This window comes from Salvelinus alpinus, chromosome 14, assembly GCF_045679555.1.
Source record: "Salvelinus alpinus chromosome 14, SLU_Salpinus.1, whole genome shotgun sequence".
Classification (NCBI taxonomy): domain Eukaryota; kingdom Metazoa; phylum Chordata; class Actinopteri; order Salmoniformes; family Salmonidae; genus Salvelinus; species Salvelinus alpinus.
In genome coordinates this window covers 15,817,601-15,831,101 of record NC_092099.1, presented here as the reverse complement: position 1 = coordinate 15,831,101, position 13,501 = coordinate 15,817,601, and the positions used below count along the sequence as shown (strand labels likewise).

Here is a 13,501-nt window from a genome sequence, read left to right as displayed (position 1 = left end):
TAAATAGTGGATTTTACTTATATTGACCTAATATTAGAAATCAGTCAAATGTGTGTATATATATTTCTGTAGTATATTGCCCAACTTTTGAATGTGTTGGTGCAATGTTGGTTATGGCTTCATACCACAGCTCTTTACTGTGTAGCCTTAGTTTTCAGAAGTCACATTGGGGGAACAAAGCAGTACGGGTTTCTCTGGTGTGTACATCAATCAATGTTTATTTGAATGTTTGATTTGCATCAACATATTTTCAGTACTTTTTTCAGTAATCTCTATTACACTACTATAATATCAATAAGAACAAAAGGTGGTAGAATCCATTTAAACAAGACAAACTTTGCTGCCATCATTGAGAAAACCAGAGAAACGGTTGGCTTGGCCAGGAAACAACAGTGTGGACAAGAGTTCCAGTGACTTTAGACACAGCCAGAATAACCAGGTACAGTACCATGATTCATTTAACAGACACCTACAGAGAAAGAATATCCCATTTTTCTATGTTTTTGTGTTTTTCTTTACTCCCAGCCAGCGTTGTTGTACAGTTGATATAAAAACAAAAACAAAACTACAAACAAAACACCCTTTATGTCAGTAGAAGTCACGTTTTTCATTTTTCTCAGCCATTGAAGTTACGGTACTAACTCGACACAAACCTCAGGGACGGTATAGTACACATAGAGAAATAGATCTGTTCCCTCTTCATTAGACCACCACATTCAGTTATGGACAATGGCCTTCATATTGGCCTGGAAAGCAGCCAGGCAGTCGAATCCAACTCTTTCTAGGGTCTACGACTGACTGGCTCCCAGTTCAGTAGACTGTCTGTCCTTTAGGAATGTCTCACTAGCCTGAGAAGGAGCAGAGTGAAATGAATAGTGATAATGCAGGTTTTTTACCTGTGTGTGCGTGTGTGTGTTTCAGCTGTGTTGTGTAACATATGTTGTGTGAGAGAATGGTTGCCTGTATGGTCATGGTAACCACCTTTCTGTGGTTCAAGGCAGGGTGGATATGTGAGCGTCGGTGAGGGAGAGGGAGTAACTGTTGTGGTCATAACAATCATTTAGACTTTCCTATATCATTTGAAAATACAAACATAACCTTTGAAAACAGAAAAATAAATGATGGTATTGTCATGTCACATTTGGTCAGTTACGAGAGGACTTGTCAGTGTTACGTGTACACTTATTGACTTGTACAACATATACAATAACATGTATCATAGAACAATCTTTGTACATAGATGATCATTTAGGAGAGAAGAGGCTACCACCATCCACTAGGGGGTGAGGATAAGGGGGGTTACATTAAGGTCATCAAGAGCAATTACGAGTAAAACGAAGAATAGAAACACCTTTGCTTCAAACTCATATCAGTCTGGATTCCTTACATGTACCAATATGTGTAACATAGAAGATCCGTATACTGTATGTGCCAACGACACCTGACAACCGCAAGACTCATGATGGTAGGCTATTGTTAGTCTGGCTCTTATTCCATTTCTCCATATAGATCAACAACACGGACCGACCGCAGGATATTTTTGATCCGGAATGGTAATAGTGTTTAGATGGATCTGACACTACCTCAGTCTTTTAGCTAGGCCTACTCCTGTTCAACATGACCCCTGGAGACTTCTGAAGCATAGTTTTCTCATCAACGTGTAAAAGAGGACCATTCTGGATACCAAAATGTAAACACGGGACCCACCACCCACAATAACATATAATGACACAATCCTCCAACTGACACCTTCATTCGTGAATTGCTTTGGCAGAAGAAAGAGTAAGAGTTTTGTCTTTACATGGGCTTGCTTGAGACACACACTGGCTCAACAAACTCATACATAATATGAGAAAGGCAGCAGAAGATTCCAATGAAGAAGCAACAAACAACAACAAAAACAAAACATTAAAAGAAGAGTGTCAACGGCCATACTGAAAAGTTGGGCTCAGCTAGCCTACTCTTATCTACAGCAAACACATCATTACTACCACATAGTATTAGCTCTTTGCTAGTTTACAGTAAGGGGCTTCACCCATCTTGATTTATGGCACGTGAATTATTACATGATGTTATATATGTTCAGATTAGAAATATAAACACACTCAGTCCAGACCTCACAGTCTACTATCACCGTGGCACCTCAGCCAACTAATTTCCATGACCGTTCACACATTATTAATCAATATATTCTCTGTGTTCACACATTATTAATCAATATATTCTCTGTGTTCACACATTATTAATCAATATATTCTCTGTGTTCACACATTTCTGGCAGGGGGGGTGAAATGTACCTTTTTTTCTGGTAACAGGTATAGTCAGTAGTAGCAGCCAAGAGAATGAAATTAGTGCCAGTAAAATTGACAATTCTGTTGTTCAGAATGTGTGGAGTGGTATACGTTGAAAAACTAGATTGTGTTTTTGCACTGTGTGTACACCACAGAGATCTTGGATAACGATATAGTTTGAGCTCAGTGTCTAATGGTGGGAATATGAATAGTATCATCAGTAGTAGTATTGTGTAAAGAAAGTATTGAGACTGAAATTATGTGTGTGTTCAGAATGTGTTCAAAAACCAAATGAAAGTAATAAAAAAGGCTAAAAAAAGAAATGTGGCTTTATAGCTATGCAGGAATACATTTTCGTTTTTATATATATTTTTTTCCATATTTCAAAAAATATAAAGTTTTTTTCATACTTTCTGTTGTTGGCTTATATTATTAAATAAAAGTTTTATTTTGTTTTATTTCCCTCTGTTAAAGTAGCATGCTGCTTTTTAATATTGCAGTTTAACTTTTTTTTGTATTCATCTGTTTAGTTTCATGCAGTCTTGTTGGATTATTAACTTTAGAGTATCTACACAGCAAGATCTGGGTAACCCACCCACACACACTGATGGACTGTCATCATCCACTTTGGGTTCCCCTGTCGTACCAACTTACTTCCTGGTCTGTGTCCATCTCACTATAGTCTAGATAAGTGACTGCCCTCTGTCCAAGTCTTGTGACAATGATGTACAGACGGCCTACAGAGAGGCCCATTAACACAAAGTCCCTCTTGTGTCTCTCTCTATCGCTCTCATGTCCGTCGAGTAAAGGTCCATGTCCCAGCATAGTGCCCCCCCCACCAGGTGGAGGGGCAGTCACAGCCCGCTGTCCTGCCTTTAAAGCTGATACCATTTCTTGTCCTTTTGTTTCAGCATCACCTGTGGAGAACAGATAGAAAAGAGACACAGGGTAAGATGCGTATCACCTTATAACACAACCCTCTTGCTTTTCCAAAGTTGCTTCATCACACAATCACTGGCTTGGGGGTCGTACCTGGTGGGCGTGTGTGGAGAAGGTCTCGGCGCTGTTCATCATGAGGGCGGTGCGTTCCTCCAGCTCGCCCAGCCTCTCTCCTCTCTGGTCCAGGGCGATGCGGGCTCGGGCCAGGTCCCCCACGACGCCGCCGGCTGCAGTCTTCATGTTCTCCAATCCCATTGGACCAGGGATGTGCTGGGCCAAACTCCGAGAGGCCTTACCCGCTGCTGCCTCCCCAACTATAGGGAGATGGAGAGGAGGGGAGGGAGATGATAGAAAGAGAGAGATATTTAGAAAGAGAAATTGGAGAGATGGATAGGAGCGAGACGAAGAGAGAAATGAAAAGATAAAGGGTAGGAAAGGTTCATGTGTGTCAAACTGTCTCTCACATACTTACTTGGTACACATAAATAACACACATAAAATGTAGAAGGTAACCTACACAGCTCCTCTCTGTCGAAGGTCTGGGCATTGCCCCCGAAGAAGCCCTTGAGGAATCCTTTGTTCTGGGCCTCTGGTGTTTCTATAGGAGTGAACAGCTCCCCCAGCATGTCCTGAATCAACACACCGCACACATTAATACACACACACACATTATTACACACAGAAGAATGGCGCCGGAGGGAATGTCCGCCGTTTTATGAGCTCCTGACCAGTTTTGATATTTTGTGTGTTTTTTTGCAGTGTTCCTAACTTTTTTTTGTACATAATCGTTGCATATGACCGAAAAGAGCTTATGGACATTAAAACAGCGATTACTAACCTCGATTTGGATGAGGACTTCTATTTCAACTAATCGGAGGCGAAGGATATAATGCTCATCCCAGACCAGTCCCAAATCCCCGTCATTCGGAGGAGGCGGAGACGGCGCTATAGAGGTCGGGGTGCGGGATATCTAATGAGGCCGCGAGTGGATGAGTCGCCATTGCCCTCCGTTCTATTGGTGAACGTGCAATCACTGGAAAATAAACTGGATGAGCTCCATCCGAGACTATCCTATCAATGTGATCAGAAGAACTGTAATATCCAATGTTTCACCGAGTCGTAGCTGAACAAGGAATATATAAATCTAGCTGTTTTTTCTATACATTGGCAAGGCATAACAGTCTGTCTCTTTGTCAACAACAGTTGTTGCGCGATCTCTAATATTAAGGAAGTCTCAATGTTCTGCTCGTCTGAGTTAGAAGACCTCATGATAAGCTGTAGAACACACTATTTACCAAAATAGTTTTAATCTATATTTTTCAAACAAATGCTGGCACTAAGACCGCTCTCAACGAGTTGTATAAAGCCATAAGCTCACCTAGATGTGGCACTCCTAGTGGCCAGGGATTTTAATGCAGGGAAACTGAAATCCATTTGACCAAATTTCTACCAGCATGTCTCTTGTGTAACTAGAGGTGAAAAATGAATAAACTCTAGATTACCTCTGACCATAACTCTATATTCCTGATTCCTGCTTACAAGCAAAAACTCAAACAAGAAGTACAAGTCATGAACTCAATACGGAAGTGGTCAGATGAAGCGGACACTAAGCTACAGGACAGTTTCGCTAGCACAGATTGGAATATGTTCCGGGATTCATCCGAAGACATTGAGGAGTTTACCACATCAGTCACCGGCTTAATTAGTAAGTGCATCGACAACGTAATCCCCACAGTGACAGTACGTACATATCCCATCCAGAAGCATTGGATTACAGGTAACATCCTCACTGAGGGAATGGCTAGAGCTGCCGCTTTCAAGGAGTGGGATACAAATCTGGACGCTTATAAGAAAACCCGCTACACCCTCCAAAGAACCATCAAACAGGCAAAGCATCAATACAGGACTAAGATCGAATCGTACTACACCAGCTCTGACGCCATCATTATGTTTGCTGACGACACGACGGTGTTAAGCCTGATAACCATCGACGTTGTGACAGCCTACAGGGAGGAGGTCAGGACAACAACCTCTCCCTCAACGTCAGCAAGACAAAGGAGCTGATCGTGGACTACAGGAAACCGAGGGCTGAGCACGCTCCCATTCACATCGACAGGGCTGTAGCGGTGACGGTCGAGAGCTTCAAGTTCCTCGGTGTCCACATCTCTAAAGGACATATCATGGTCCAAACACACCAACACCATCATGAAGAGGGCACGACAACACCTCTTCACCGCTTGGTATGGCAACCGCTCGGCATCTGACCGCAAGGTGCTACAGAGGGTAGTGCGTACGGCCCAGTACATCACTGTGGCCGAGCTCTCTGTCACCCAGGACCTCTATACCAGGCGGTGTCAGAGGAAGGCCCTAACATTTGTCAGTCACAGTCTGTGCTCTCTGGTACCACACGGCAAGTGGTATCGGAACGCCAAGTCTGGTACCAAAAGGCTCCTGAACAGCTTGTACACTCATAGGAAAAAGGGTTCTGCAGGTGTCTCCATAGGAGAAACCTTTTTGGTTCCAGGTAGAACCCTTTATGGTTCCATAAAGGGTCTGTGGAAAGGGTTTGTGAGGGAAATGTTATGGTTTATGTATCAAATCAATGCTACTTTCTAATAACTAATTGGGAAGGTTCATGCGGGTGAATGACTGATCGTGTATGGAGGAATCCTCACTATCACTGTTCCTCAACTTGGCAGTACGCCCAGAATATTGCTACGGGATCAACCGAGGTATCTCAGTTTCAAGGTCTCAACTTGGAGAGAGAGAAAGCCTTGTGAGGTATTGGTCAGTCGAACCAACGGTAGTTATTAATTATGCTAAATCATGCAAATATAACTTTTTCCTTTAACGAGTCCGACGAGAAGGATATCCTGCTTTCACTGGAACAGGCCCAGATCCACGCCTTTTGCGTGAAGAAAAGACGCCGGAAAAGGGGACGCAGAATGGGGATCCTTCTGAGAATCCGGAGGCGAGCGAGCAAACTCCCAATGCCTTCCATTCTTCTTGCTAACATGCAATCGTTGGAAAATAAAATTGATGGCCTACCATTAAGATTATCCTACCAACAGGACATTAAAAACTGTAACATCTTATGTTTCACCGAGACGTGGCTGAGCGAAGAAACGGACAGTATAGAGCTGCCGGGATTTTTCACGCACCGGCAGAACAGAGACGCTACCTCTGGTAAGATGAGGGGTGGGGGTGTGTGTCTTTTTGTCAATAACAGCTGGGGCACGATGTCTAACATTAAAGAAGTCTTGAGGTATTGCTCGCCTGAGGTAGAGTACCTTATGATACGCTGTCAACCACACGATCTACCAAGAGAGTTCTCATATGTATTATTTGTAGCCGTCTATTTACCACCACAAAGCAAAGCTGGCACTAAGACCGCTCTCAACCATCTCTATAAGGCCATAAGCAAAGAAGAAAATACTCACCCAGAAGCGGCGCTCCTAGTGGCCGGGGACTTTAATGCAGTTAAAAAAAAAAAAATACCAGCATGTCACATGTGCAACCAGGGGAAAAAAATCCTAGGCCACCTTTATTCCACACACAGAGATGCATACAAAGCTCTCCCCCGCCCTCCATTTGGCAAATCTGACCATAATTCTATCCTCCTGATTCCTGCTTACAAGCAAAAGCTAAAGCAGGAAGTACCAGTGACTCGCTCAATGCGGAAGTGGTCAGATGACCCGGATGCTACACTACAGGACTGTTTGCTAGCACAGATTGGAATATTTTCCGGGATTCATCCAATGCCATTGAGGAATACACCACCTCAGTCATCGGCTTCATCAATAAGTGCATTGATGACGTACATACAGTCACTGTGGGGTCGACATATCCCAACCAGAAGCCATGGATTACAGGCAACATCCACATCGAGCTAAAGGCTAGAGCTGCCGCTTTCAAGGAGCGGGAGACTAATCCGGACTCTTATAAGAAATCCTGTTATGCCCTCAGATGAACCATCAAACAAGCAAATCATCAATACAGGATTAAGATTGAAAATCCTACTACACCGGCTCTGACGCTCGTCGGATGTGGCTGGGCTTGAAAACTATTACGGACTACAAAGTGAAAACCAGACGCGAGCTGCCCAGTGACGCGAGCCTAACAGACAAGCTAAATGCCTTTTATGCTCGCGTCGAGGCAGGCAACACTGAAGCATGCACAAGAGCACCAGCTGTTCAGGATGACTGTGTGATAACGCTCTCGGTAGCCGATGTGAACAAAACCTTTAAACAGGTCAACATTCACAAAGTTGCTGGGCCAGACGGATTACCAGGACGTGTACTCAAAGCATGAACGGACCACCTGTCAAGTGTCTTCACTGACATTTTCAACCTCTCCCTGACCGAGTCTGTAATACCTACATGTTTCAAGCAGACCACCATAGTCCCTGTGCCCAAGGAAGCGAAGGTAACCTGCCTAAATGATTACCGCCCCCTGGCACTCACATCAGTAGCCATGAAGTGCTTTGAAAGGCTGGTCATGGCTCACATCAACAGCATCCTCCCGGACACCCTAGACCCACTCCAATTCGCATACCGCCCCAATAGATCCACAGATCTCAATTGCACTCCACACTGTACTTTCTCACCTGGACAAAAGAAACACCTATGTGAGAATGCTGTTCATTGACTACAGCTCATTGTTCAACACCATAGTGCCCGCGAAGCTCATCACTAAGCTAAGGACTTTGGGACTTAACACCTCCCTCTGCAACTGGATCTTGGACTTCCTGACGGGCCGCCCCCCAGGTGGTAAGAGTAGGCAACAATACGTCTGCCACGCTGATCCTTAACACTGTGGCCCCACAGGGGGGTGTATTTAGTCCCCTCCTGTATTCCCTGTTCATCCACGACTGCATGGCCAAACACGACTCCAACACCATCATTAAGTTTGCTGACGACACAACAGTGGTAGGCCTGATCACCGACAACGATGAGACGGCCTATAGGGAGGAGGTCAGAGAACTGGCAGTGTGGTGCCAGGACAACAACCTCTCCCTCAATGTGAGCAAGACAAAGGAGCTGATCGTGGACTACAGGAAAAGGCGGGCCGAACAGGCCCCCGTTAACATCGACGGGGCTGCAGTGGAGTGGGTTGAGAGTTTCAAGTTCCTTGGTGTCCACATCACCAACGAACTATCATGGTCCAAACATACCAAGACAGCCGTGAAGAGGGCACGACAAAACCTTTTTCTCAGGAGACTGAAAATATTTGGCATGGGTCTCCAGATCCTCAAAAGGTTCTACAGCTGAACCATCGAGAGTATCCTGACTGGTTGCATCACCGCTTGGTATGGCAACTGCTCGGCATCTGACCGTAAGGCGCTACAGAGGGTAGTGCGTACGGCCCAGTACATCACTGGGGCCAAGCTTCATGCCATCCAGGACCCATATAATAGGCGGTGTCAGAGGAAAGCCCATAAAATTGTCAGAGATTCCAGTCACCCAAGTTATAGACTTTTTCTCTGCTACCGCACAGCAAGCGTACTGGAGGCACAAGTCTAGGACCAAAAGGCTCCTCAACAGCTTCTACCCCTCGCCACCGGACAATTTACATTGACAAGACCTTTTTCACCCCAAAGCCATGACTGCTGAACAGTTAATTAAATGGCTATCCAAACTTTCTGCTTTTCACCCCCTACCTACATGTACATAGTACTTGAATCAATCACCTAACCAAACCTACATGTACATATTATCTCAATCAAACTACCTCGAACCCCAGTACACTGACTACAGTATACCTTGTACAGTATATAGCCTGTATATAGTCTTGTTATTGTTATTTTATTGTGTTACTATTTTATTTTTATCTATTTGTTAATTTTCTTACTTTAAGTGCCTTGCTGGTAAAGGGCTCGTAAGTAAGCCCTTCAGCATTTGGCACGTGTGACAAATAAAATTTGATTTCATTTGACACACACATTAATACACACACACACACACATTAATATACACCACACTAGAGGTCGACCGATTAATCGGAATGGCCGATTAATTAGGGCCGATTTCAAGTTTTCATAACAATCGGTAATCGGCATTTTTGGACACCGATCATGGCCGATTACATTGCACTCCACGAGGAGACTGCGTGGCAGGCTGACTACCTGTTATGCGAGTGCAGCAAGAAGCCAAGGTAAGGTGCTAGCATTAAACGTATCTTATAAAAAACAATCAATCTTAACATAATCACTAGTTAACTACACATGGTTGATGATATTACTAGTTTATCTAGCTTGTCCTGCTTTGCATATAATCGATGCGGTGCCTGTTAATTTATCATTGAATCATAGCCTACTTCGCCAAACGGGTGATTTAACAAGCGCATTCACGAAAATAGCACTGTTGTTGCACTAATGTGTACCTAACCATAAACATCAATGCTTTCTTAAAATCAATACACAAGTATATATTTTTAAACCTGCATATTTAGTTAATATTGCCTGCTAACATGAATTTCTTTTTACTAGGGAAATTGTGTCACTTCTCTTGTGTCTGCGATACCAAGGGCTAAAACAGAACTCCTTTCTATTTCTGACGCAGATTGCGCTGCAAGTCCTGCCTCTCCCATCTCCTCATTGGTTTATAGAAGCAGGTACCCACGTGCCATCTCCTCATTGGTTATACCCACGTGGGTGATTGAAAGACGAACTGTTTTGCCAGTTGTCGTGGTAATACTATGAAAGTGTAGATGCCAATCACCATATAAATTCAAAGATGAAAAAGCCTGGAAGGAGGAGAGATGACTAGAAATGATTCGGTTGGCCGTTTTATGTGTGGATTAATTGTCGGAGTAGAGGACCTTGTGCATTTCAGGTAAAATAACAACTCAATGTTTATATCCCAGGACAAATTAGCTAGCAAGTGCAAGCTAACTAGCTAAATTGCCATACATGTTTAATGCTTTTCGACCTGTCCCCAAATTAATGTCAATGGTTCAGAGTTTGTTTTGATATTTTAACATGCATGTAGTGATCGAGTTTGGTGTAGGGGGACAAAATAAATGTATGCACGATAGCGCACGATGGCGCAAGCGCGCAGCCGGTTTGGGTTCAGTGTAATTAGCTTTACACGGAATTAACTTTACTGCGTTTGCCAGCAGCTTTTCACAATGGTTCAACATTGCGCTGTTTATGACTTCAAGCCTATCAACTCCCGAGATTAGGCTGGCAATACTAAAGTACCTATTAGAACATCCAATAGTCAAAGGTATATGAAATACAAATGGTATAGAGAGAAATAGTCCAATAATAACTACAACCTAAAACTTCTTACCTGGGAATATTGAAGACTCATGTTAAAAGAAACCACCAGCTTTCATATGTTCTCATGTTCTGAGCAAGGATCTTAAACATTAGCTTTTTTACACGTCACATATTGCACTTTTACTTTCTTCTCCAACACTTTGGTTTTGCATTATTTAAACCAAATTGAACATGTTTCATTATTTATTTGAGACTAAATTGATTTTATTGATGTATTATATTAAGTTAAAATAAAAGTGTTCATTGTTCATTCAGTATTGTTGTAATTGTCATTATTACAAATATATATATAAAAGAATCGTCCAATTAATCGGTATCGGCTTTTTTTGGTCCTCTAATAATCAGTATCGGTATCGGCGTTGAAAAATCATCATCGGTCGACCTCTACACCACACATATTAATACACACACACACACCACACAGATTAATACACACACATTAATACCTGCACACACATAAGTACACACACACACAAATTAATACACACACATTAATACACATTTCTAACCAACAAACACACACACACACAATCATAACTAACCAACATAAACACAGTAAAACAGTCATAACACAGTCATAACTAACCAACATAAACACAGTAAAACAGTCATAACACAGTCATAACTAACCAACATAAACACAGTAAAACAGTCATAACACAGTCATAACTAACCAACATAAACACAGTAAAACAGTCATAACACAGTCATAACTAACCAACATAAACACAGTAAAACAGTCATAACACAGTCATAACTAACCAACATAAACACAGTAAAACAGTCATAACACAGTCATAACTAACCAACATAAACACAGTAAAACAGTCATAACACAGTCATAACTAACCAACATAAACACAGTAAAACAGTCATAACACAGTCATAACTAACCAACATAAACACAGTAAAACAGTCATAACACAGTCATAACTAACCAACATAAACACAGTAAAACAGTCATAACACAGTCATAACTAACCAACATAAACACAGTAAAACAGTCATAACACAGTCATAACTAACCAACATAAACACAGTAAAACAGTCATAACACAGTCATAACTAACCAACATAAACACAGTAAAACAGTCATAACACAGTCATAACTAACCAACATAAACACAGTAAAACAGTCATAACACAGTCATAACTAACCAACAGAAACACACAGTAAAACAGTCATATTGAACCAAAGACACACAACAGCAGAATATGCACAATGGGATTTGTGGATATTTAGGAATTGCAAGTTGGCTAAAAAAGCACGTTGTTGATGAAACAGGTTTGAAATATTGTAGGTGAAGGGCAAAATCATCACTTGTCTGCCAATTTAAAGAAGGAGCTTGCTGAGAAGCATATCGGTGTTGGTGTTTTACTGTGCCAGCAGATGGCAGTAGGATTATGCTGCATGTTCAGTCATGTTGCTGGATGAGAAAGACTGCATGTCTGAAGCTGGAGCTCCACCAATGTCTGCTCTTATTAGTGTGTGTTTGTTGTGATGGCTCTCTAGCAACACACACACACACACACACACCTCACACAAACACACAGTGTTGGGAAAGCTACTCTGAAAATATAGTTTTCCTAGATACCAATTCCTTCACACTGCAATACATTAAGTTACACTATCCGTTAGAAAAAAAAACTGAATCTAACTAACGACTGGGTCTTAGATATAGAACTAATAGAACTAACAACTGGGTCTTGTCTCTAGATATAGAACTAACGACTGGGTCTTGTCTCTAGATAGAGAACTAACGACTGGATCTTGTCTCAAGATATAGAACTAATTTAACTAACGACTGGGTCTTGTCTCTAGATATAGAACTAACGGCTGGGTGTTGTTTCTAGATATAGAACTAATAGAACTAACGACTGGGTCTTGTCTCTAGATATAGAAGTAATAGAACTAACAGAACTAACAAATGGGTCTTGTCTCTAGCTGTAGAACTAATATAATTAATGACTGGGTCTTGTCTCTAGATATAGAACTAATAGAACTAATAGAACTAACAACTGGGTGTTGTCTCTAGATATAGAACTACTAGAACTAAAGGCTGGGTCTTGTCTCTAGATATAGAACTAACGACTGGGTATTGTCTCTAGATATATGACTAATAGAACTAACGACTGGGTGTTGTCTCTCGATATAGAACTAACGACTGGGTCTTGTCTCTAGATATAGAAGTAATAGAACTAATAGAACTAACGACTGGGTCTTGTCTCTAGATATAGAACTAATAGAACTAACGTCTGGGTCTTGTCTCTAGATATAGAACTAATAGAACTAACGTCTGGGTCTTGTCTCTAGATATAGAACTAATAGAACTAACGTCTGGGTCTTGTCTCTAGATATAGAACTAATAGAACTAACGTCTGGGTCTTGTCTCTAGATATAGAACTAATAGAACTAACGTCTGGGTCTTGTCTCTAGATATAGAACTAATAGAACTAACGTCTGGGTCTTGTCTCTAGATATAGAACTAATAGAACTAACGTCTGGGTCTTGTATCTAGATATAGAACTAATAGAACTAACGTCTGGGTCTTGTATCTAGATATAGAACTAATAGAACTAACGTCTGGGTCTTGTCTCTAGATATAGAACTAATGTCTGGGTCTTGTCTCTAGATATAGAACTAACGTCTGGGTCTTGTCTCTAGATATAGAACTAATAGAACTAACGTCTGGGTCTTGTCTCTAGATATAGAACTAATAGAACTAACATCTGGGTCTTGTCTCTAGATATAGAACTAATGTCTGGGTCTTGTCTCTAGATATAGAACTAATAGAACTAACGTCTGGGTCTTGTCTCTAGATATAGAACTAATAGAACTAACATCTGGGTCTTGTCTCTAGATATAGAACTAATAGAACTAACGTCTGGGTCTTGTCTCTAGATATAGAACTAACGTCTGGGTCTTGTCTCTAGATATAGAACTAACGTCTGGGTCTTGTCTCTAGATATAGAACTAACATCTGGGTCT

The 13,501-nt window shown here is 41.8% G+C and overlaps 1 protein-coding gene across 13 annotated transcripts in view; it reads right to left on the bottom strand.

Moving 5' to 3' along the window:
- Nucleotides 1–200: 200 nt before the first annotated feature.
- Nucleotides 201–13,501, bottom strand: part of stxbp5l (syntaxin binding protein 5L) — a 232,412-nt gene continuing 219,111 nt past the window's right edge. For all 13 annotated transcript variants that reach the window (XM_071340638.1, XM_071340642.1, XM_071340639.1 and 10 more), the window contains 3 exons: nucleotides 3,748–3,859; nucleotides 3,324–3,544; nucleotides 201–3,208 (listed from right to left, as the gene is read on the bottom strand). In XM_071340638.1, the coding sequence (XP_071196739.1) occupies nucleotides 3,167–3,208; nucleotides 3,324–3,544; nucleotides 3,748–3,859 (375 nt within the window). In that variant the 3' untranslated portion in view covers nucleotides 201–3,166. The remainder of the gene's footprint in view (nucleotides 3,209–3,323; nucleotides 3,545–3,747; nucleotides 3,860–13,501) is intronic.